This window comes from Heliangelus exortis, chromosome 7 (assembly GCF_036169615.1).
Source record: "Heliangelus exortis chromosome 7, bHelExo1.hap1, whole genome shotgun sequence".
Taxonomy (NCBI): Eukaryota; Metazoa; Chordata; class Aves; order Apodiformes; family Trochilidae; genus Heliangelus; species Heliangelus exortis.
This window is the reverse complement of record NC_092428.1, coordinates 21036829-21063312: the sequence shown is the minus strand read 5'-3', so window position 1 is coordinate 21063312 and position 26484 is coordinate 21036829. Positions and strand designations below refer to the sequence as shown.

Here is a 26484-nt window from a genome sequence, read left to right as displayed (position 1 = left end):
TGTGGTTGTTACATACCTCAGGTTGGCTCTGAACTTTCATCACCCAAGAAGTGCAAAAATCTCCAAAATACACATCCTATTGGGGCTTGCCAGTGTCAGAAAATGTCAGTGATATACAAACAAATTGTGCTTTCCACTTGCACTTGGATCTAGGATGGATCCCAGGAGCCAACTCATGCCCTCTTTTGGGTCAAATGCAGAAAACAGCTCTCCTCCTTTGTCACTGCCAGCTCAAAGGAATGCCACAAGGTCATGTCCAAACACACCACATCAAAGATTCACTGACTTGATACTTTCATGCACAGGAGATGAAAAGGTCATTCACTGCTGGGCCTCCTCTCAAAAAATAACATTATGGGGAAGAAAGCTGCTGAATATAGATCATCAGTTCAAGAATGACAGGACAAAGTGGCAGAAAGCTGGGCAGTGAGAAGGGAAAGCCACAGGTCTCTGTGATTCTTCACTTCTAGACTAAGCTCTCAACAAGCTGTAGCTGCCATTCCCAGGTTGCCCAGGGACCTGGTGTAGTGGGAGGTGTCCCTGCCCGTGGCAGGGGGGCTGGAACTAGGTCTTTAAGGACCTTTGCAACCCAAACTACTGCATGATTTCCTTCAGTCTTCTCTGACGCTTTAGTGGAGACATGGGCTGTTTCTGTTAGGTTTTTAATCATAGAAGTGGGCTATACAATTTCCTGCAGAAATCAGGGTGTCCCCCTTCCAGCACCCCCCTCACACACACACTTTACGTAAAGAGAATTAAGTGAGAACAGAACCAAAGAGGCGTTTAAATTTAAGGATCAAACAAGACAGATCAAAAATGTTATTAGGAAGAAGGCCAAGATCCAGAGGTGCATCTCGGACTGTAGTTACAAAATAGATGAAATGTCTAAATCCCTGGCTGGCCCCTCCATTCAGCTCCTTGCCTAAGGAGCCCAGGCACAGCTCAGCTCCTGATGTAACAAGCTGTCTATAACAAGGCAGCAGGAGGTTCACTCTCAGGTCTCTTCAGGCCAATGGCCACTGGCAGAACACCTCGCTGCAGCTTAATCTGCTCTAAGCAGCCCAGACAGAGCAGCTGCTGTTTGCTTTGTGCTCTTGCATAAACACTGTGGATTTTACTCTGAAATCTGGATTTGACAAACTGGGAGCAAATCAAGATAGCTGATGATGATACCCAAGCATCTGAGCAGGTCGCCGATAATGGAAATAGCCTGCCAGAAAGAAATCTGTTTATCTAAAAAAAAAATTATATTTTTATGATTCATGTATTTGTTTTCTGCTCACCAAACATATTGTTTGAACAACATACATCTACATTGTGACATACCTTCATTGACATCACCTTTATGTATTACAGATGTGACAATAGCAAGAACAAAATTTCAGTGTCACAGTCAAGGTAATATCTCCATTGATCATAAAACATAGTGTACCTATCCTCAGAGAGAGAAAATGATGATCTGCATTGATTTTTATAGAGATTACAAAACTAGGACTTTCTCACACAAAACTTCTATTAAAACCAACTTTAGGGTAATCCCTATGTGAAGAAGTAGTTGTTAATGTTCTATCAAGGACAAAGATAACATTTGTCAAGGAACGCATTACTTTTTATGACCAAAATGCTTAATTCTTAATTCCTTTCAAATAATTCTACCACTAAATACCCTACACAGGACCTCGTGAAAATGTATAATATTTGCTAACAAATTTTCAAAACAGATGCAACTGCCATCAGTTATAGAGACATGAAATCAGAGAGCGGATGCTATTTTGTGTAATTCAGCAGCAGCGTACACCAGTCAAGATTAATACTTGTTAAAGCAGCAGATCAGTATTTATACTGATAAGTAATGGAGAGTTAAGTTTATATATCAAACAAGCTAAGATGCAAGAGGAGATATTAATTTATTGAGCTATGTCAATCTAAAGGAGGAATTAATTTCTTGGTATGCTCCAATAACTTTTTTACATATATATATATGGCATCAGATCTTCAGACTAAAAGAGCTGCAGCTATTCCACAGTTCAAATGTGCAAATAAAATACGTTTTCACACAAAAGACATGCAGAAATGCTGTGCTGTCATTAACAGTTACATACTATCTAGTAAACAGAAGTGAGTTACAGTAAATAAAAGGAACCCCATTCCCAGCCAGGCTGTATCTCTTATAGCAACTGGCATAAGAGCAAAGTGAAAGGAAATTCTATCAAATAATGCTTCTCCATCTGCTTGCACTCTGCTGCTTCTATGCTCTCTTTTTCCTTGCTGTCAAAGACTTCCCTAAACGCGAGGCAGCAGACAACCAGATCTGGGGCTGAGATGAAACGAGAAGGGATTTTTCCCCAGCCACCCACCCACCCACCGGAATCCACGATGTCTTTGCACCCCCTGCTGGGAAAGGAGCCCCGAGCAAAGAGCCCAGAGAGAGCCCTGCCATGGGGATCTCCCTCCCCCATCACCTACACTCAAGTACTGGCCTTTGGTTTTCATCTGAAACATCTTATAGAATAACGATACCAAGCTGTGTGACCCCTTTGTTTATAGAATCATAGAATGTTAGAGGTTGGAAGGGACCTCTAGAAATCATTTCTAATAACCCCATCATAATGAGTAAATTCGAGTCAGAATCTCTTCTGACTTTAGTGCCAGTTAGGGAAAAGTTTACACATAAGATCAATGAATAATAAAGGAAAATCATTTCAGTTCCTTATTTTATGATAACGTTCCTGCAAAGTCACTCGACTCTTTACTTTTTGTAAGGAAGGCCTCTTGTGCTGGGTAGAAAGTCCCTTTTAATATTAAAAGCAGCCCTTAAGTAGCAATGTATCATTAAATAACATGTCAGGAGTTCAAACATTTGCTAACTACTGAAAACTGAGCCTTTGCTATTGCCACTGTGGCAAATTTTCCATAGTGAAGATGGCAAGCCCTCTCCCTCTACGGTCAGCAGCAGCAGATTGGAGCATGGTGATTTAGTTCTTATAGTATAAAATAGGAGTCCAAAGGAGAAGGTTCTTCTTACTCATTAGAAAATGTATTAAAATAAAAAAATTAAAGAAAGCTCCTAATGAAATTAGATATTTGACTATTCCAGTTCATCAAATAAAAGTAGCAATATTCCCATTTTAAAGAACAACTCTGCTGTTATAGTTGTAACCAGAAGGTGGCATTAACTTCCCACAAATCTGCTCCAAGTGTATCTAACAGCTGCTTAACAAAGCCCAGCAGTGAAGAGGCTGGGGCACTTGACACACCTATGTATCTGTCATTTAAGCTATCACTTGGGGAAGCTCCCTAGAATTAGAGTTGTATAGCAGATAATTAACTCATGCTACCGTGGCAAAAGAAATGCTTAATGCTTCTGTCCATTCTCCCTGTGCAACCAGCCTCTGACATATCTGCCTTGGTTTTTCTGAAAGGCCACTGAAAACTATAGGACTCAGAAGGACCTCATGTCCCTTGGTGTGTAGAAGTGATGCAATACTGTCTCATGTCAGCAATGAATAGAACCTAAAAAACTCGTGGGAATTTCAGAATATCCTTCAGAAGGATGAAGGTTCCCTTCATCCTTGCCCCTTACATCATCTTCAATGAAAAGGTCAAACTTCAGAAATCAGGAATTAGCCTGGACATCCTGTTGATTTCCAGCAAGTCTGAGGACAGACTTGTCTCCCTGCCTCTCCTACAGTATTTCTAAATAACTCCAGGGATGCAGTTGCACTGATTGCCCAAGCAGAGGCTTCCCAGGTTTTGCTGAGAGAGTAACTGACCCACAGCCTGAAGCTCTAACCAAGTGCAATAGAAAGCATCTTGTGTGCACAGGCTCACAGCAAAAGCATCTCCCAGATGGTTGAAGTTTCAGGAAGGTAAACCTACACGTGCACACCTGTGCACTGACACCAAAGAGAGCCTCAGTTGCCTCCACGTGGTTCAGCTGAGCAGGAGGCTCGATTCCCTCCTGTACTGCCCCAGTTCTGCACTGCTCCCCTTGGCCCTGGGCCCGATATGCACTCCTGAGCAGTGGGACACCATGGGGCAGGCACCGCTCTGACTGCACCACTACCTGTCTGTCATGGATGCAAAAAGCTGTCCCGTGACATAAAGAAAATAGGTTAACGGGATGCTGGGAATATCCTAGAAAATCTGCCATTACAGAGCAACACTCGCCTCTGTACCGTGTACAAAGTGATCAGCAGGATGTAAGAGCAGTGCTAGAGACAGGCACAGCTTCTCGGTCTCCAAGCCCCTGCACAGGTGCAGTGGAGAGATTCCCAAGCAGACTGCAGCAAAAAGCAAAGTAGGCAGAGAAGCAGAGACAGGGTCCTGCTCCCCTTGGCCTGCCACATTTCTACACCAAGTTGCAGCCATGCCATCCCCTTTGAAGGAGGGGGCTTTGCTGCCACTGGGATAGCTGCCAACCAGACTGCTAAGAGCATGCAAATGCAGGCTGCTCTGCCTGAGAAAGGTTACTGCCTCAACAGACTCTAGCTTTAAACTTTAAACAAACAAACAACTTTAAACAAACCTTTTTTATGAAGATAGCTGAACATGGCTATTTCATTTTCCATTTTTAAGGAGTTGGTCATTACACTTTTTAGTAAAGTCTTATTTTTCTAGCATTACCATAACAATAAGAATGCATCTGGGAGAAGAAATTGCTGTTTACTAAAAAAGTACTCAAGAAAAAAATAAGTAAGCATCCAAAGTTATGAAACGGAAGGATCAACACTCAGTATATTTCAACTGGAATGTAAGGTGAGAACGGTGAATACTGGGATTTCCTTCTCTTTGTGATCATTTCTACACAAACATAAAAGGACACTCTAGCAAGAGAGAATTCAGGTGTTGGTAATTACTCTGTATTTACACAGAATAAGAAGCAATTCTGTCATTAATTTTTGAGATAAGGACCATGGTCATTTATTAATCTTTGCTTAGGAAGGAAATGAAAAATACACTATTTTTATCCCTGAGTTTCAGATAAATAAATTAGAGATTTCTGAGTGCTTGGAGTTTTCTTTACTTGGAAGAGAAGGAAGGGGCTCCAGTGACTGTTATTTAAAGAAGAGGTCAGCTTTGCCAACACCCACGTGGCAGCCCAGACATGATGAGTATGTGCATGCAGAAGGCAAGAAGAGAAATTAAATTCAGGGTTGGAAGGGTTTACCATTTGGATTGCCAGTCATCTGGATCAGCACAGCCCCCGGACAATGCACAAATCTGCACTTCTTTTGCCAGAAACTTGGTGGTGGAAGAACAGAGAAGACAGACTGAGACCAACTCTCAGCATGCCATGATTTAGATGTATTCAAGAGTCACACCTAGGCCCACAATGTAATCATGAGAAAACCCAAGGCAAAGGTTTGAAGTGAACAGCCAGTAGCAGGTAGCTCTGATAAAAACAGTGTCACTCAATTTGTAGCACATGAAACTACTGAAAGATTGAGTGCTCAGAGAGACTGAGGGAAATGCAAACTGAGCCCCCGGAGGGGAGCCATATTTCAGCAGGTCATGAGCAAGCCAATAATGATTTCCATTTCATTTGTACGTGTGCTAAACATACTTGGCATTACTTCAGAGACTGGGGTCAAAAGTTCAACGATTATAGATCTTAGCTAAAGGCCTTGTGCTAGAAGACAAATCTGGACTCCTGTTAGGGGAGGGCCAGAGCTGGGTTTACACTAACCCTTACCCCAGCCCTGTCCTGGTAGGGTTTCCCAGTTGAGGTCCATCACATATGTAACTGGCACAGCGAAAAACAGCCACAAAGCTCATCTTGCACGGTACCTCACTGCCAGGGTGTCTAAAACAACAAGCAGAAAGCAGTGCAAGTAGAACAACCACTTGCCAGGTACAATCACAGCACCTGGTCTTCAGAATATCCTTACAGGGCTTAAATAGGACTTAACTCTCTGCTGCTAACGAAGCTTTAAATGACCATGCTTTTTCCCCCAGAGGAAGGGGTAGCAGATGCCTGTTTCCAACCCCAGGAGAGCTCTGCAGCAAGCCAGTATCTGCCTGAGCACCCCAGCCCCCAGGGCAACACCAGCAAGCAGCTCCTTCACAGTCATCACCACAGCCTGTCTGGAAAGGGAGGACACTGCACATTTAGCTGCTTCACTGCTTGCCTCGCAGTAATGCAGCAGCAAAATGAGTCCCAGCACTAGCTGATTTGCCTTGGGACCAAGAGAAACACTTAGCAAATGAAGGGTAAGACAGCCAATAACTCAGTTTCTTGGCAACAGTGACAGCATTTTTACCTTGCCCTTTAGGCTTCGGTAGTCTAGTGGACTCGTGTCAGCTCCATACACCCCAAGATATATGGTGGAGTTTTCCTCATGCCTCCAAAGAAGCAGCCCTTGCATTGCCCCTTTATGGCCCCAGGAGCTGTTGCTGCTTGGGATAAGTCTAAGAGAAAGTGTCCTCCAAGCACTGGTTTCCCTGCCTCAGCCAGAGCTGCAGGGAAAAAAAAAAAAAAAAAAAAAAAAAAAAAGGGGGGGGGGGTGTCAAGTACACAAGCACAGTACTGGGAGTGTCCTTTTGCACCAGCTGTTGATGTCTTGGCTCTCTTGCCTTTCTATGAAAGATGCCTGTGTGACAGAGACAAAACTCACTGAGATTCAGCACATACTATGGCTTTCTTTGCATTGAACTGGCAGGAAAGGAGGAGATTTCTGTTGGCTCCAGGGGCATTACACTGACTGTGTTTTCCAGCTATGAGTAGCCTCACAGGAATCTTCCAGGGAAACCTCAAGCAGACTCAGGGGAAATGGAGAACCAGAGGCTGTCATTAGCTCACACAGGGCTTGGCTAAACTGAATTCAGGTAATGAATACTGGCTGGGAAGGACTTGGGTTCATTTGTTGAGAACTCCTGTGCAGTTCTCTTGAACTTTAATAGATGCTTGCAATGCATGTTCTAAGGGTACAAGCCTGATAGATATACACTGTCCACTTGACTTCCCTCAAGTGGGGAAAAAAAAACAAACAACTAAGATAAACAGACCCATTCCTTTTTTTAGAAACTTCTTCTTCCCTCCCTCCCCTCCCCTCCCCTCCCCCCCCCCCCCCTTTTTTTTTTCTGGTAATTAAATTCACCATAATGACCACTGCAATCTTAATCTAATAACAAGTCTGAATTTCTGCTTTCCATTGGTAGCCACTTGCACTACTTGATTTAGGCAACTCACTAAAGCATAAGAACAATATTGCAAGACAACCTTCTTGAGTCAGTGGCTAAGAAGAAAAGCTTACCTAGACAGTATTAAATCACTAAAATTGATTGCACCCTATTGCTTATGCTCCAGTTCCTCTGGCAGGAAAGATACAAGCTGGCTTATTTACACACACACACACACACACACACACACACACTAGTGAATTCATTCACACACAGCTGCTTTCCACCTCAGAGCAACAAAAATTAATAATAAAAATAATTAAGCCTCACTGCCCTTCAAGTATTTGAGAGCCCCAGCCCCCCTTTGCCAGACCCTCTGAAAATGCCTTCAGGAGAGACTGGGGCTTGGTTCCTGCAGGGGCTGATGTCAGAACCACCATGGGGCCTGGTCACCACACTTCAGCAACAGATTATTCCACAGTATCGACCTCCCTGCTCTGGGTTAATTCTTTTAATTGTCTTGCCACATCTTTTCCCATTAGGCTGATGTAACTTATTTAAGCATATACAGATTGATTTATAGCAGCACTAGGCATGTTAATCAGATGCCTGCTCTCCAGTTAATGCACACTGTGTAAGAGATGCAGGACAGTAGTCTCCTAGATGAGAGCTCTAGCCTTTTGCCTTGGCATCAAAGGCAGCCTCACAGCACGAGGGGAATTACAGCACACTAAGAATAGGCTGCTTCTACCAGTGTTGCAGGCAAGGCAAAGTCATTGCTTCTTGCTCTCAATTTTCAAGTGCCCTCTTCTTTAAATACAGCTGCAATCAAGGAAATGGAAAATCTCTTCAAAAAGTTAGCTGTTAGGAATTTATTTGAGCTCACTGACATCCTAAAACCTTGCCAAGAGGTAAAGGATGCCCTTTAAATGCAGCATCATCTGTCTCCATTGAAAGAGGCTCCTCAATTCACCATGTATGTTAAACATCCTTTAGCTCACTGCTGCATGTTCCCTGCATTTCTCTTTTGCTGAAGTGATGCACAGAACCCTGCATGAAAGACTTCTTTACCATACACAAGAAGACTTCTTTTCCAATGCACAGAAGACATAAGTGTTCAGACAATACAGAGATATAGTTGAACTCTCTTGAAAATGAGTTCTCCATAATATCAATACAAATCTGAAAAATTCTTAGGGAAAATTAGGACAACCTGCAGATCCAAGGTACCTGCAAGAGCCACCATCACATTGAAAGTCAAAGAAAAGTTGCCCCCTAACTTTGTGCTTCTAGGGGAAAAAACCAAACACCACAATCCTGCACATCCACTTTGCCAAACTGCTAAATAACCCTCAAGTTCTGACTCTAACTCTAACCTACATAGCCAGACATTGTTTGGGATTACAAGCGGGACACCATCAGTCCCATCACATTTTGACAGCAAGAGGGCTCAGAGCAGGAGCTCTCTCAGCTGATGCTCAAGTTGTTCCTCCTGCTACCCAGCCAGCCCTGCCTTGGTTACCAAATGGACTTCATCTCCTCAGATTTGCAAATCCTCCAAAGAGCTTTCAGTACAATTTTTAAACACAAAGTTACTGGATGTGCTGGAAAATCTCAGCACTTCCTAGGAATTTTATTCCACTTACAACCGTGTTTTCTCAGATTCAAGAAGGGTAGGAATTTATTTTTAAAATTATTAAGAAAATTGCAGGAAATCTCTCTTGAACCAAATTCCAGAGTCATCTCAGACTGTTTAAACACAGCAGAGGGGAACCTGATTTGGACATAACGAAAAGAAAAAAGAGAAGAGCAAATACAATAAGTCATATAAGTGACAAAATTGATGGCAGCAGCAGAGGCTTTGGGGATGAGAAGCATTCACGCAGTCAAAGCAGTGACACACTTCTAGAACTAAATAACAGTGACACACCTGCCTTTTCACAGTTTTCTTAAGCCATCTGACTTTTTCCACAGCCAGGCCAGAATAAGCTGTGTCTCTCCATCAGTGCTGTGCAGCCTGATTGCAGTGACCTTGCAGCCCCCAAGCAGGGGCCAAAACTGCTCTGCCAGGAAGCAGGATGAGCCCCCCCAGCATCAGCCAGACCCCACACTGGTTAGCACTACCTGCTGCTCCACTGCCAAGCCCAGCTCTCACCAGACAAGGGTCTCCAGAAGCATCAAACCCAAGAAAGATTTCCCAAAGCCCTGCACCAGCATGGAGGTGCTAAGGATGAGACACCAGGCAGGAGAGGGGAAACTGGCACTAATGGCTTCCAGCCCCAGCAGGGAAGCAACAGGAGGTGCAAAACCCCTGAGAGCCAGCCAGTGCAGTCTGAGTTTCTAATGCCAGGAATCTTCTATTTACAGCAAGTTCTTTGAAAACAACCTTCGTGCTGAGAACAACTCACAACATTTTCCAAGAGACTAAGTAAGACAACTGTAAAAATGCCTTCAGATGACTCACAAACAAAGGCCCCAAAAAACTTATCTAATATATCTAATTATGGACTATTATTCAACTCCATTCAGAAATACCAAAGGCTGCTTTGATAGATCTAAAAGCACCAGCAGGAGCCACTCCCCTTTGTACCTTGCTAAGAAAAGTCCCCAGCTGAAAAGGGCCACACGGACCGTGCACTGCTCTGAAGAAGCACTAACAGAGATCTCCAAGTGACAAAAAGCATCATGAAATTATTTCCTGCATTCTTCTATTTCTACTTACCATCTACCCCAGTCCTTGACTCCCATAGCAACTGCAAACTGAGGAACAGTTTGTCCCAGCCTGATTTGCCTCACCTGGGGCCTCCCAGGAAAAGCACCCTCCCTAGCAGGATAGACTCAGCTTTAAACAGTTCTGAGGAACCAGCCCTGATGCACACCTAACTTCCCTTCTTAAATTTGTGTAGATACTAATCCTACACACCTGCAAGTACCTACAAGGTGGCTTCAATCTCACCTGATTTTACCCATGCTGCAAATAGGAGTATTTTCTCCCCTTGTTCTCAAGCCTTTCCAGTACTCTGAAATGCCACAGTCATTCAAAATGTTAAGGCAAGGGGTAAAAGCTACAGAAAAGTAGCTTGTTATCAACAAAACAATGCAACAAAATGGGCAAGAACAGTGATAAATTCTGTAACAGCCACACTTCACATGCCTATGATATATGCATGAGTAAATATCTAATACACTTGATAATTATCTAGGTTTATTTTTTCTGAATTCCATAAATCATGTGGAAAAGTAGGATCCACTACAGCATTATGTTCTTTGTCTCCAGATACTAATACCTATTTCATACTTCACTCAGAATTGCCTCCTTTGCAATAATTTTGTAGAAAGACATTACCAGATGCCAGAGCTTTTCTTGACAGTGAAATTTCACTTAGATAGCATGAAGATACAAACTGAGTTGTATCCTGTCACTGGGATATGTCACATACAATATATCCTCCAAATGTATTTTTTAGAGATTTCTCCCCCCCCCCATTTAAGCAAAACATTCATATTCACTTTGATCTTCTTGGGACAATGTGGATCACATTACAGATCACCAAAACAAAATATCTGACAGGCTATTTGAAACATCCTTTTGCCTTGGCATCAAGGCATGAAACATCCTTCTTCTGTAGCCAGCACAAGGAGAATTCCCAGCATGATGGAAACCCACATTTAAACTGTCAGGAAATCCAATTGCCAATCTGATACTGCTTTTAAAGGCACAGAAACTATCTGTGAGTGTGTGGAAGGTGTGTTTCTTGCTGTCTTAGCTCCGAGAGGCTGTTAAGCATCAAAGAGCTAATGAGGAGTTTGATTTGGGCAAAGCCCCAAAAGGCAAGCAGATTTGAGTGGCTACTGGAGAAGCATATTCAGTATCAGTAACATTAAAATATTTCTTAGGTTCCTACTTCCTGCAGACCCAGATGATAAATTAGTGCATGCAGGAACTTGATGGGTTTTGGAACAAGAACAGATTTTGTATTTTTACAATTGAAAAGTTGAAAAAAAGGGTAATTTTGGGAAAAGGCAGTATTTCTATAGTTGGTTGGAGACCTGTTTTGACAGGCTTCCTCAAATGCACAGACATGATAGGACAAAAATGATGCTAAAGTACTAGGAAGAAAAGGAGTCATTGGGAGGACCAGAGTCTTCCCAGATCTCCTAGCTGCTTCTTGCATGTCCAAGAGGGACACCATTTGTGGTCCTCATCTAATCTGGAACTGAAAGTACAAATGTTTGAAGGATGTAAAACAGAGACAAGGGTGGCTTAAGATGACACACACAGTATACATAGGTATAGCAGGAACAAAACAAGAAATTTCAAACTGAGCATTAGGAGACTACTCAAGCCATGAATTTTATTGGACAGCTCAGTATTCTCAGGGGATGGGAAGTGGAAACTCCATTCACTCAGCCATTTAGAAATAGAGACATGACTTTACTGTAGAGAATACCCTGCACTTTTAGAGGTGGAAGACACACTGTAATTTAATAGCTCTCCTTTGAACTTTAAAACTTTAACTGCACAACTATCTATTGCAATTAACAAGAACATCAACTACTGCTGGGGCTAGCATAACCTTAGACACAAACCCTTGATTTTTTTTCTTTCTTCTCTTTCTCATTTATTTTTCTGTCTCCTTCTAGGCATTACTGCCAAAGAGTGAAGCAGCATGAAGTATGGGTAATAGAGTAGAGTAGAGTAGAGTAGAGTAGAGAAGAGTAGAGTAGAGTAGAGTAGAGTAGAGTAGACTAGACTAGACTAGACTAGACTAGACTAGACTAGACTAGACTAGAACAGAATAGAACAGAATAGAATAACCCAGGGGGAAAAAAAAGCAAAAAAAAAAAAGCTATGATAACCATTTTTAAGGAGCAGTTTTGCTTCTTGAATACAGCTTTAACAGAAATGGATGGGCACAGTTTCATGTACAGTCCTGACCCCTTATCATATCTGAATCAAGCATGAAGTATTTACAGAGAATGACAACAGACATGGTTCCCCAAGAAGGCTGTGCCTACTGGCCACTCCTTCCCAAAGGACCTTTGGCTGAAGGCAAAAAGCCTTGTCCAGCCAGTCCTGCCAAGCAGACCTGCCCAGCCAGAACCCAGAGCAGGACCAGGATCACCCAGCACTGCCTCAGTTTCCCCAGCCACCAGTTATGGGATTTGCCACCCTCTGCCAGAACTCTCTTTTGTGTTCTCCAAAGCTCCTGTGTGAGTATCTGTGCACCTCTGCCTGCACACATCCCTCTGTCTGTCTGCTTTGGGAACAAAGATTTTAGTGACCAACAGGAAGGGCAGGAATCTCAGTTGCCACTGAAATACTTGAGTATGTTAATCGCCAAGGAGAAATAGCCAGTGTTTTCTTGAGAATTCCACCAATGACAATAATTTATGGGTTTCTGTTTGACAACTCCATCTTGTTCACAAAAATGCCTTTGAAATTAAGTTGTTGAAAATGGATTTTTCCTTCTATCTCCTGTCTTATCCTCCACCACACTTCTAAAGATTGTAACATGCTGGTCAAATTAGATGAGCCTCTCCTATTTGGCAGGATCAGATTAGGTGGTCTTTTAATCAGAAATTAAAATTAGAAAAGGAACAAATAATTACTTTATCACTAAGTGATAAGAAGTACTGCCATCTCCTTAAGAGGACAGCTCTCCAGTGCAGACATTAAGTACTCAGGCCATTAAGAAAATTAATATTTTGCAGACATAAGGAACTCTAACTCTTTGACTCATTGTTTTTGGACTCGTCATTGCAAAAAGTTTTTTCTCTTGTGGAAGACTCCAGAGAATGCACAATTAACTTAACTTTTTGGGTTTTAAGTCCAGCAGAGTGGATCACAGCAGTTGTTGCTTCTCTCTCTCTGTAAAAATCACCCTGATACAACATCAAAAACAACTGTCATTACAAAGAGCAAGGACTATCAATCCAGTAGGTAGCAAGACAAGCGAGCATAGATTGTACATAAGTCATTTTTTTCTGTTTAGCTACTCAGGTATTTATTTTGATGTTTGGAGAGAAACCTTTCTCATTTTTCCAAAATGCCCAACATAGGTATGACTGTCTTTTTAAGCTTAAGTGAGTGTTAGAAGAGTGACCAGCTTGTCATACTAAACCCCATTTTCCCTTCATATTCAACTACATATGTCTAGGTTTAGATGCTACATATGATATATATATTCTATGTTCTTTCTGAAATCTCAAAGATCCTAAATGTAATTTCCCTTCCTGGACCTGAGGTTTTTTTGGACACAAGAATAATTCCTCTCTAGGGTAAAACATTCATCAGAAGCTGCATTTTCCCTTACCTACATCCTTCAGAACAAAGATGGTGGTAGGATGTCCTGGTGTGGTCAAGTCTGCTTTTTATATATATCTAAAATCTTCTCCATCTCCTTGACATTAACAGCACCTTTCCAAAACCACATGTTCTGCACTGGGGGACAAATGAAGTACATCACCTCCTCCGCATTCCTCCCTCAAAGGAAATAAGTGTCACATCTTCTGGGCTTTGGCATGAAAGTACAAAATTTTAAAAGACATATCATCCCATCTCACTCTGAAGTCCCTTCCCAAATATAATTATGAGTTTCTAAGCCAAACACCAGGGAGACTTATTTCTATATTTTAATTTACTATGGGTTCATCAACTTTGACCACATTTGAAGGTACATTTTCTCCTCATTAGTTCTGTCTAGTCAAAGAGGCTCACATAGCAATGACGCATCTCTTGGAGATAAGGGTATCCGCTGATTCGATTTACTAAGAAGGCTAAATTTATTATGCAACATTTTACAAGTATAATTCTGCTCTCCCTTGATGGTAATAAATTTGATATCAGCTCCCCTGAGACAGGAGAACCAGTCCCTTTATTATCCAGACATGACCCCCAGAGCCAGATTCCATTTTAGAGACGGGAAATGGCCATATCTCTGATTAAAAGGGAAACTTTAATCAAATAAAGTGCCTCATCAAGCAAGAGCCAAGATTCCAATACTCCTGACTGCAGCACAGCAATGATCCAAAGTCATATCTGCCCCCAACCCATTACCGCTTACTGCAAACGTGATATCCATCCCAAACAGGAGATGCATCCTTCAGCAATTTCCTTATCATCCTGGGAACAACTCCTCCTGTGCCCACAGTTCCTCAAAGAAACATCTTCTCAGACAGCTACCTCAGGGCCTCTTTGAGGAGCCACAGGAGGATGGGCTTTGCTGTGTTTGGTAGGCTTTTTACCAGCCAAATTAATTTGCAGTGAGAAGTAGCCTGTACCACGCAGCCAAGTGCAGCAGTCATGGCCTTCAGCTCAGCACCCTTCCAGTAACACTGTTCTGTTCCCTCAGACACTTTCTTCTACACTCTGAAATGGTCATTTGAAGCATTTAGAATACTAGCTTATTTAGAATCCCAGGTCAAGAGCTTTGTTCCTGTTGACACTGATGTATTTCTGCAGTTTTACATTGGAGCAGTAAACAAAAAACAAATAGTAATAATAATGACAAAACGGATATCTAGGGGTATTGTTATTTTAAGTGTGTTTTAAGGCTCCACTTCTGTATAAGCACAATCCAATCTGTATGCCACCCCATGCTGGGATCCATCTGAAAGTCCTTCTAGCCATCTAGACAGTTTTTCTTGCAACAGAACAAGATAAAGCAACTGACAGATAAATCATCTCCTTTTCAGCCATGCAAGTCAAGATACGCAAGCAAATGAAGGCACCCAAACTCCCCATCTACCCAGGGACTGCTTGGCTGAAAGATCCAGTTATTTCATGGGGCGTACTGCAGAAATCCTCCTTGGATCACCCTAGGTGTCATTTCTGCTACACAAGGAATGATATTTATCGTCTGCTTTATGCCAGAAGTATCTTCCTAACACAAAAGCCAATGCACCGAATGAGGCTCCTTGCTCCCAGAGGTTCCAGTTGTAGCACTGGCCCAGCAGAATGAGGGAACTCTGTGTTACCACCGCACTTCGAAGATTTTTCCCTGGTAATTGTCTGGGTGCTACACACAAACCTGCTTGTAGGCAGGAAGATGGTTACTGTGTTGCTCTCTGCTTTCCATTGCAGCCTCAGTGGCCTCCGAGGAGGAAGTGCTATTCCCAGGAGGGGTGGGGCACATTGCCCTTAGTAGGAGCACTGTTTAGCCCTGTTCCCAGTTAGCCTCGGCAGCTCGCACACCTTGCCCTGGCCTGACCACCCCGCCGAGGGGGCTTCCCGGGCGACGGAGCTGCGCCCGATGTCGGCCGCCTACCCCGGCGAGCGGCTCTCGGGTCAGACGGCGGGTCAGGGCTGCGCCGCGAAGGGACAGAGCGGCCAGGGAAGGGGTGGCTGTTTGTTATTGCCCCGCCGCGGGGGCAAAGGGGGCCTTTGCCGTTCGCACAGCACGGGATCCGGGTCGGTAATCGCCGGCCCCCCTAGGGGAGCCGGACTGCGGACCGCCCCCTTGGGGCAAGTGCCGCAGAGCCGCCAAGACACAGAACCGCAGCACCGGCGAGAGCACGTCAGACCCAGCCCGCTGCCCCTGCGCCGTTCGGGCCCACAGGAAAACAAGTGAGCGCTCCGGGAAGGTACCGGGGCCGCCTCCCGTGCCGCCGGGAGGTCCGCGGGTAGCCGCGCCGTCGGGGCGGTAGAAGATGCTGGCGGGTGCCCGCCTCGGGTGTGGGGCCTTCTCCTCACTGCCCCCCCCCTCCAGGCACACCCCCGGGGCGGGTAGGGACCGACAGCACCCCCGCCCCGCAACTCGGTTATCGCTGCCGGGCAGAGGTGTCGCCGCCGGCGCGGTACAGCGGAGCGGGGCGGGGCGCGAAGTGTTGGCGGGCGGCAGGGGGGCGCGGGGCTGGCGCGCTGAAGGGGGCGGGTGGGGTTTCCGTGCGCGGCGCTTATTAGTGTTGTGATGGAGGGCCGGCCCCTCGGAGCCGCCTCGCAGTGGCGGCGCGGGCTGGCACTGGCCGCCGGGAGATGAACGGCGGCGGCCCGGGCGGCGCAGGAGACGGCGGAGGAGGAGGTGGAGGGGCCGCCCCCGCCGTGCCCCATGCGGGGGGCGGCGGGGAGGCGGCGGCACTGAGGGAGATGTCGGAGGCGGGTGGCAGGGACCGGGCGCGGGCGGCCGTGTCGCGGCTGTCGGAGGCGGTGGGCGAGCAGCGGCGGCGGCTGGGCAGCGCCATGGGGGAGGCGCGGCGGCAGCGGCGGCTTCTGCTCCTGGTGGTGTGCGTGGTGCTGCTGCTGGACAACATGCTCTATATGGTCATCGTGCCCATCATCCCCGATTACATCGCGGCCATGCGCGGCCGCGGAGGCGCCCCCGGTTCGCCCGCGCCCGCGGGGGGCAACGAGAGCGGCGGCGGCGGCAACCGGAGCCTCCTGCCGGCGCGGTACCCGTCGGCCGCGGGGGGTAACGAGGATGTGCGGATCGGGATGCTGTTCGCCTCCAAGGCCATCCTGCAGCTGCTGGTGAACCCACTCAGCGGCACTCTCATCGACCGCGTGGGCTACGAGGTGCCGCTGCTGACCGGGCTGGCCGTCCTGTTCCTCTCCACCATCACCTTCGCCTTCGCGGAGAACTACGCGACACTGGTCGCGGCACGGAGCCTGCAGGGGCTGGGCTCAGCCTTCGCCGACACGGCCGGCATCGCCCTAATCGCCGACCGCTACGCCGAGGAGCCGGCGCGGAGCCGCGCCCTGGGCACAGCGCTGGCCTGCATCTCTTTCGGCAGCCTGGCCGCCCCCCCCTTCGGCGGCGTCCTCTACGAGTTCGCCGGCAGGCGGGTGCCCTTCCTTGTGCTGGCCTGCGTCTGCCTCCTCGACGGGCTGCTGCTGCTGGCCCTGGCGCCGCCCTGGATTGCCGGGGCGCGAGCAAACATGCCCGTCGGCACCCCCATCCACCGCCTCATGCTCGACCCCTACATCGCCGTAGTAGCGGGGGCCCTGACCACCTGCAACATCCCTCTGGCCTTCCTGGAGCCCACCATCGCCAACTGGATGGAGGCAACCATGGGGGCCAGCGAGTGGGAGGTGGGCCTCACCTGGCTGCCCGCCTTCTTCCCCCACGTGCTGGGCGTCTACCTCACCGTCCGCCTGGCCGCAGCATACCCCCACCTTCAGTGGTTTTACGGGGCCCTGGGCATGGCCATCATTGGCGCCAGCTCCTGCCTGGTGCCAGCCTGCAGGAATTTCGGGCAGGTCATCATTCCCCTCTGTGGCATCTGCTTCGGCATTGCCCTGGTGGACACGGCCCTGTTGCCCACCCTGGCCTTCCTGGTGGATGTACGCCACGTCTCTGTCTATGGCAGCGTCTATGCCATCGCAGACATCTCCTACTCTGTGGCGTATGCCCTGGGGCCCATTGTGGCCGGCCAGATCGTGCACACCATGGGTTTTGCACAGCTCAACCTGGGCATGGGGCTCGCCAATGTGCTTTACGCCCCTGTCCTCCTCTTCCTCAAAAATGTCTGCCAAATGAAACCCTCTCACTCAGAGAGAAATATCCTCCTTGAAGAAGGACCCAAGGGACTCTATGACACCATCAAAATGGAGGAGCGCAAAGGAACAGGCAAAAGCCTCCGGCCAGTGGGCGAGACAGGGGACAATGGCATGGACTCCTACCACAAAGACCTGACAGGGGTGTCTGAGGACTCATCAGACTATGAGTATAGTTAGGTTCCCCCATGCAGCCAAGCCTCAGGAGCAAGGAGGGGCATGTGGGAGAGAGGGAACGGGGGCGATAAAAGCTTTATTGCTTTATGTTTCTGTACTGACATGTAATATATACAGTTTAACCTTTGTCATGATGTAATGGCTTTCTTCTAGACTTATTTTTAATTGTATTCCCTTCAGCATTCTGGCAAGGTGGAGAAGGTGGGGAAGGTGGGGATAAGATTGAAGAAAATTGTTTGGATAATCATAAATCTGGGGGGAAGATCCTTAAAAAAAAAAAAAAAAAAAAAAAAAAAGTACCTCTACCAAAACAAAACAAAAATCCCAACAGCCTTGTAGCTGGGGTATAATTGTGCAAAATTTTCTCAAGCTGAAACTGTGTGTGACATACTGTATATCTCTGTAAAAAATATATAAGAAAAGCAAAAAAGTCTGTAAAATTTTGAATGGCAGATTCAGGGACTTAGTAAATCTCATATACATATACTTAGATTTTCAGTTGGTTTCATATATATAAGAGCAACAACTATCACATCTTATTCTTCCTTGGGAATAAACTGAAGTATTGTACTTTTTCTTTCTCTCTTGTGCTGCTCTCTGGTACGTGCAATATGCTGCATTATGTTGAAGTCCAAATTACAAGAGTAATACGATTAGAATAAATGGAATTGAAGGGGATCGATTGTCTTTGTTTCATTGTTTAGGGCTGCTTGAGTGCTCAGCGTTACCCCTATGCTAACAATTCCTCACAAAACAAGCCCCATCGGTTACCAAATCACGCAGGAGAAAATTCTGGTACACAACATTCTCATTCGTTCTTTAAAACATAAGTTAACGAGTCCAGACAAACAAGTTGCATTGCAAACATGCTATTGATCGCCTAAAAACAGCTCCTCGTATTCACACGCAAATTTAATTTTAATTCTCACAATCATGAATTTCAGTTTTCGAATATTACCTGATCAGCAATTAGAGACAGCACTAGGAAAGGCTTTTTCTTGGTGCTGAATGCTGCCCCAATTGCAGCGTGGCCACCTTAATGCACCCGACAGGGATTAAACAAAACAAACGATGGGTGAAGTGCTTCATTCAAACCCTTGCATAGAGTGGAAATCTTCGATCCAATCACACTAGAACCAGAATGCACAGTTTGCCTTGTAAATCTATCTTAATATTTTTAAAATCGTTTATTTAAATTCCCGGATAATTAAGAAACAAAATAAATTGCATGTAATCTCAAGCAGGGAAAAAAGTTATATAAACGGCCACAGCAACTACTAAACGGGTTCCACCCCTCCTTAGGGAGCTGGGGGCCGCGAAGGAGACGCGGAGAAACCACTCATCTGTTCCGCTGACTTGCGCGGGACGCGTTGCCCCGCCGCGTTGCAGCTCCTGTAGGGCCGGCCGAGTGGCTATTCACGCGACGCAAAGCTCATGAAAACACCACGACGGTGCCTTGGCACGGCGGGTTTGGCGAAGGAGCAATGGCCACAGCGGCAGGAGCTGAACCCTTCTCCCCTAAACCCCGGCCGTCCTCTTCGCGGTAAGCAGAAACAGCGGCGACTCCTCTCGCCCACCGCCCCGGGGCCGACCCCACTGCCGCCCCTGCCCGGTCCGCCGCTGCTGCCGCCCCGGGGTCGAAGCCAACCCCAGGGCAGCTCCCACAGAGCTCGGGCCCCTCCCGAGACCGCTGCCACCCTGTCGTGGGCTTCCTCCCCTCCCGGCCGTGATGCCGGCAGCCCGCAGGCAGCTCCGCCCGCCTTATTGGGCCACCGCGCTGCAGATGGCCCAGGGCTACTTCTTCTCCACACTGACGACAAGCCCCGTGGCAACGCGGATCACCGAGAGCTGTAACCCTCAGGGGCATTCCTTGTCGCCGTTAGGGACCCTCTCGGCTGACCCCGACGGCGGTAAGGAAGCGTGTGAGCCCCGCTCTGCCCGGCTTCTCCCGCCCTCCCTCTTGGGACACCGCTGGCACAGGTGCCACCGCCAGGTACAGCCTCCACAAGGGGTAGAACAAGAGCCGCGCGTCCGGGACGCGGAAGGAGAGCGGCAGCGCCTGTTGCGCGCAGAGGGAGGGGCGGGCAGGGCCGGGTCGGGTGGTGCCGGGGGCGCAGGGCGGGGAGGAGCCAGGCGGCGGCGGGGACGAGCCGCGCACCGCACGCCCCTGCCCAGAGGGGACCTGGCCGCTGAGGAGGCGGCGGTATCTTGGACGGAGCAGTCGCGACGCGCCGAGCCCGCCCGGGAGCCCCGACGACCAGGTACGGATGAGTGGGCTGCCTATCCCGTGGCCCCGACGGCGCGGCTCAAGGCGTCGGGGAGGGAAAGATGGGGACCTGGGAGCAGGGGAGCGGAGCCGAGAGCGGCAGCCTTAGTCAAACGCCACGGGGCCGACATGACGGACGGTGCGAAAGGGAAGGGGCTCCGCCGGGGCTGAGGCGTGGGAGGGTCTCGGGGCGCGCCGGTAGCTCCCCACGGAGCCCCGCCGCTGCTGCGGCCCGTGGGGAGCTCAAGGGAGGCCATAGGGCGGCTCCAGGCTCCTCTTCTAATGTCAACGGCGCAGCAGTGCGCAGTTCACACGTTTTCCGTGTAACGCATACATTCTTCTTAATATAAAGCATAGATTCCAAAGAACTTTAAGCTTATCTTCTTGATAACACTGTGAGGATTAATAGATGGGGGCTGAGTGTTAATGCCCCAACAGCGTTGCATACTGCAAGCTCCGTCCCGAGTCTACAATGTATGGAGAACTAAAGTATAAGCACATGGGCTTATTTCAGTCCTTTGCTCTCTGCTAACGGAGAGATCGGTGCCTTTTGTTTTTGAGCGGTTGCTTTGAGCTGTGGGCTCCGTATCCTGCTGTTAACTTGCAGCCACCCGGCTAAGCCACTCACCCTACCCTCCACCTAAGCCAGCTGTAAATAAAAACTGCAAGGATTATTTTTTTCCCTTCCTAATAACTTTGACAATGCACCGCATAGCCAATCTAGTGAGAAACTTTGAAGTCATCTTGAATTTCTGCAGGATTTTCTCTTGTGTCAGTTTCCTTGTCCTTTTTTTTAAGCTAATACAGGATTCAGTGTGATACTAAGCTGGCAGCGCTTGAACTGGAGACAAAGCCTCAGATCATCCCCATGACAGAGAGAAGTACAGTCCAGGCTACCATCCTCAAACTCTTTTTCACACTGATTTTACAGATATGCGAGTTTGTTATTAGTAGCATTTCCCACAGACACAGAGCCAGTGGACTTGTAGTCAGTATGACTCCATGTTTCAGTTTTACAAAAAAAAAAAAAAAAAAAAAAAAAAAAAAAAAAAAAAGGAAAGAATGAACAAAAGTTCTAGTGAGAAAAATACCAGCAAGCAGGATTTTTCCTTCAGAGGAATAGAGTTTTAGAGGCTCTGAAAACAAAATGGCTGCTCTGTATTTGGATACAAGTGGAGAGCTGGGACAAGGCGACAAACAACTGGGTGAGCCACAGTCTTCCAAGAGTTACAGGAACTGTCTACTTCTACTGTTCGATGTGCTTTGGACCTGTGTTGCTAGGAATAGAATGCACAGCTAAGTGTAGCACATGAGAGGGAGCAGAGCAGCACAGCAGGTTAATGTGGCCCTTCCAAGAGGGAAATCATTTCTCATCTGGTTTGAAATCATGAGCAGATGACATATCAACATGAGTTTGCTGTGTGGCTCATTGCAGGGCCCTAGGGACATTTCTCAACCTTACACAATCTATTTCACAGCACATGGCCCCACTGGCAGCTGGTGTGGGACAGAGGGAGGACAGGATCAACACAAGGTGTGAGTGACCACATACATATTGGCAGAGACACACTGAAGCCACAAGGCTGGAACAGCCAAGCCAGTTCCTCAGGAGAGTAATAATGGACAGACATCCCTGCCCATGGCTAAGCAAAACTTAATTTTTCTTACACTGTAAGTTTTTATCCAAATTGTTCATAAAAGCTGTTGTAGAAATAATTCAAGTGCCCTAACTGTACAGGCCCAAGGGCTTCAGAGAGATAACTCAATGTTCTAGTAAATTAATGCATGTTGTCTTTTATACTTTACATATACACACTCCAAGATCATTAAAAATAATAAAAAAAAACCAAAATTCAAAAAACCCTATGATCTGTCAAGACCCAACTGAACCGATCAAGATAGAGCTTACTCTGGTTTAGCAAGAGTAACTGAAACTGTAACTGAAGGACAACTGCTTGGTGCGGGCACTGTTACAGTAAAATAAATGAGTATACTATATAGCTAAATCTTGTACAGAAAAGGAGTAAGAGGCATTTTTCAAAGCAAAAACCAGGATAAGCACAGTGTCAGAGATACACAAGTGGAAGTATCTGCTGTCACAAATGACTTCTGGCAGGTTAAGCTGTCTGCCTGGATACATATATGCTATTTGCAAAGACTGCTGTGAGGAGCAGCTCAAATGCAATGTGTGCTGTCCCTGCCAGTCCTCCCCCAGCCAGCCTGCCAACCTAGGCAAGGTTCCTCAGCCCAGAGCTATGCCCCAAAGTGCTGGTACACTGCCAGCTTCCAGCCTGCAGGGGGCCAAAGGCACATCTCCATCAAGCTCCCTTCTGCATCTTTAACGCAGAGATGACAGCACCTCACTGTGTCCACAGATCTGTGCAATGACAAATATATTTAAAGACTGTGGTGCTTTCATATAAATATGGTAAAGGGAGGACATACAAGATCCCTAGGTAGAAAACTACAACATTATTATTACCTGTGTCAACATAAGTACATATGAAAAAAAGTCACCTCTTTCCTCCAGCTAGCACAGAACAGTAACACAGAGCATGCAGATCAGGGCACAGTGCATTGCATCCTAAATCAGAGTGACAAAATAAACCATGCTGAGAGGGGACCATTTATGTGCAGCAGATAATTCTGGATAAAGAAATTTATAACAAAACAAGACAAGCAATGTCAGAGCAATCTTCACGGGGCTCAGTTCTGCTACTTTTGAATGTTGTACTTCTATTCCTCTGCAAGTTTTGCATTCTGAAGCTTCTGTGGATGCCTGCGCAGGGAATACTCCCCATGTACATTTTAGTTATAAATAATGGACACTGACTGGACTTTAAATCTTTTCTATTTCCAGAACTGAGGCGTGAGGCTCCGTAAGTGCCCCCAAGTGGCTTCAATTTCTGTCCTCAACAAAAGCTATCAAAAGAAATGCAGGAATGCCTGTCCTAGAGAAAAACATGCAGAAGAAAGAGAAAGACACATGCAGTAAAGATGAGACAGTAAGTGACTATTTCTGGGAAAACAAAAAGAAAAAAAAAAATTAAAAAAATGTTAAAGATAGATGACTTGACAGTGTTTAATGCTGTAAATTAATATATATTAATACAATAGTTGTAAACTAAGTTCTTGTTCCAGACCTAATGTATTTGTTTCAGGGGACACCAGTTATCCTGCAGTAGTTTATAACCAGCAATGTTGATCTAACAGTAATGCTTCTCGTTTCCATATACACTCTTCCTCCCAACATCCTGTGAGGATTTCCAGTAAGTGAAATATTATTACACAACAGCAGATGAATTACTACAGTCAGAGATGGCATATAATGATTTAATAGTATAAAACTATCAAACTATTACAGATGATTCATGTTCAAGATGGTTTAAAAGTTATCAAATGTGTATGCCTACAAATAGTCAACCCCCTGGGTTGAAAGCTTTTCTCCTAGGCAGAGTCATGATCTGTACAGTAACAGTACCTAGAAAGATAGGGCAAAAGCTAGATATCAAAAAGTAGTACTACTTGGCACATCTGTTTCCACTGATAGAGAAATCAATGACAGAAAAGATATGCCTGGACTAAACATAGCTTGAAACTGTAGAACTGCCATTCTTTTATTTCTGAGATCCAGGGTCTATTACAGGCTAAATTGGATTTGCATCTCCATTAGTAACAGGTGATCCTATGGCACTTTTTATTAGTGTCTGAAAAATCTTCTGCTTTTAGATAGGGAAACATAACACAGCACTGACATTCCTGTGGATATCAAGAGGCAGAGCTCGTGTTTGAGCTCATGACACCCACTCCCTGCCTCCTGTTCAAAGGACTTTCTCCCAGCCCCTTCCTCCCTGAATGTGCCAGCAAAGGAGTTTTTAGATAGCCTTGTTCTGAGCAGCAGGTGGGACTAGGTGACTGACAGACATCTCTTCCAACCAAAATCACACTATGGTCCTGCAATCCTATGAAAATGATTGTCTGTTTTATAAGGATCCAGTTAAAAAATCTGAACTTCACCTGCTTTAGCAGGAAAAATGTCAAACTAGAGAAGTAAACCCTCCAAAATATTATGGTTTACATGAATTGCTACTGGATAAGCACAGCTGTATTAGATGAGCCTTTCTCAACTGGAAGACACGTCTACCTCCCTGAGGAACCATTCTTAGAGCATCACAACCTCTTGCAATTTGCCAGTCTTTTACGGGTTACTTTCCTGCTTGATTTTCCCATTGCCCCCATAATTCCTCTGCCTTTTAAATCACCGATTACACTTCACTTGTTTAACTCAACATTAAAAAAGAAAGGAAGTATGGATGTATTTCTAGATTTTTTTTTTTACCAATGAACATTCTTCATTTTCCACTGGTTTTCTGACCTATTTCAAAACCTCATTGGCTAAAGGCCTACAAAAGGAAGTACTGGAGACGTACCACTGCTTCAGTATTGCACACAACTGCATGCTAAGTCCTAAAATCCAGGCATTTTAAGACCTAATGAAACTCCTCTGAAGTCCCACAATTACATTGCAGAAATCAGCTATCCTGATTGATAAAACAGAAGAAATAGATTTTAAAAAGGATGTGAGAAACCAGCCTGTTTGCTGTTGTCTCAACATTGCCTTATTAACCAGATTGCTTAAGCAACACAAATGGCAAGCACAACAGTCAAAACTCTTGTCTGCTGAAGATCCATCTTTGCACCTGCAGAAGTGCTTAACAAGAGGAACTCTTGACTGGTTACTAACCACATATGTGCCCAGGACTGGGTCAGACTGAGGAAAGTGTTTTAAGGTGGTTGTGAGACCACCAGCAACCCCTGGAGATGATACTGGGTATGCGTGGAAGAGGGGGGAAACCATGATAATGGGTTCCTAGAATGGGTGGAGTAATTCCAAGAAGAGGAAGAAAGTCTAGAAGTAACCATACTTGGAGGTGACTGGTTGGAGATCTTCCCCACCAACAGCTACAAAGGACTTGTGAGCCATTGCTGGATCTGTGGTGGTAACCCTTGCTTTGCCATGCTACCATAATACCTCTTGCTTTATTAAATCTCTTTGCTATCACCTGAATACCCTTGCTGCTAATAAACACATAGATGTGTGACATTTGATGCCATTTATATCTTAACTAAAAAAATAAAGGGAAAAAAAAAAAAAGGGCAGTTTGGGGAACAAGTAAAATTACTTTCTAATATCTTTTTTTAATTATTTTATGGGTAGGCAGTGCCAAAACTTCCAGTCCCACCACTGCAACAGACCTTACGCATGTACCTTCAGTGCATGAAGCACTTGGTGCCAGAGGAGCAATTTAGAAAGACCAAGGTCATTGTGGAGCAGTTTGGAATTGCAGGAGGGGTGGGGGAGTCCTTGCAGCAAATCCTCGAGGAAAGAAGGGAAAAGACAACAAACTGGGTAAGCAAATATAGATGAGGAAAAAAATTGCAGTGTTGGATGCTAATTTATAACTCTTTGTGATGTTCTCTATGTGATCACTACTTTCTTTGGTGGGTCAATCAAACAGGTCACATTAGATTCCACCAAAAGGAATTAATATTTCAGACATAGTAGGCTAAAATTTTCAAATTATGTCAAAATCCATGTTATTACTATGTTTTCAGATCACCATAAGTGAAGGAACTCATGTACCTCAAGCACACAGTTGTCAGCTTTACCTGCAAGAAGCATTATATTAAATCCTACTTGGATAAAATTTCTCTTTCCCTTTAAGAACAATGAAAAATGCTTTCTAATAGGATTATTAAAAGTGCATTTCACTTTTAATATGTAGCCAAAATATATATCTTGCACTTTCTGTCTAGCCAAAACTCTGATCCAGTAAAATTATTCTGGAATGGAATACTTTAGAATGCAAATTATTCTTTTTTAACTAAACTGTTATTTTCAGTTCATTGTCACACGATACCATAGTTACCCTGAGAAAGTCCAGCCTTCTGCTTCCCAAGACAGGAAAATTAAGTAAGCCATAGATAAAATAGATTTTACCATTCCACAAAGTCACAGTTCATCCTGCATGCATTAACCATATTAGAACATGGCACCTGAAAACTAGAAAGACTTATTTTATTGAAGTTCTTTAATCCCAGCAAATATGGGAGACACTGAATGGTTTCATGCATTCAGTGAAATCCTGTAGGCTTGCTGCTGATGTCAGTGTGGGCCTCCTTTGATTTTTCAGTTGTGTGACCCACAAGGAAGCTCCATCAAATTGCTACTATAGTCAGAAAAAAAAGCTACAGTACTGGCAATGCTTTTACTTTAAAATCAGTGCTTAATTTCTGAATTGTTGTCACAGTCTGAGGGTCCCACTAAATGCAAACCAACCTCATTTTATTATTGTCTCAAAACATGTTTTTGGTGGCTAAATTAACATTTGCTTAAATATTGTTCTTGATAACAAATAGTGTT

General features: G+C 45.5%; 2 protein-coding genes across 2 annotated transcripts in view; both read left to right on the top strand.

Moving 5' to 3' along the window:
* The first annotated feature begins 16042 nt into the window (after positions 1 to 16042).
* On the top strand, positions 16043 to 18472 carry SLC18A3 (solute carrier family 18 member A3). Its single transcript, XM_071749286.1, has one exon. It carries the CDS (start codon positions 16100 to 16102, stop codon positions 17795 to 17797), a length of 1698 nt encoding a protein of 565 aa, XP_071605387.1. The 5' UTR covers positions 16043 to 16099; the 3' UTR covers positions 17798 to 18472.
* A 1463-nt stretch (positions 18473 to 19935) lies between these two features.
* The window catches only part of CHAT (choline O-acetyltransferase), a 33463-nt gene continuing 26914 nt past the window's right edge, over positions 19936 to 26484 (top strand). The window contains exons 1-3 of the mRNA XM_071749285.1: positions 19936 to 20055; positions 22921 to 23065; positions 25279 to 25470. Coding sequence (XP_071605386.1) covers positions 23003 to 23065; positions 25279 to 25470 — 255 coding nt within the window. The 5' untranslated portion in view covers positions 19936 to 20055; positions 22921 to 23002. The remainder of the gene's footprint in view (positions 20056 to 22920; positions 23066 to 25278; positions 25471 to 26484) is intronic.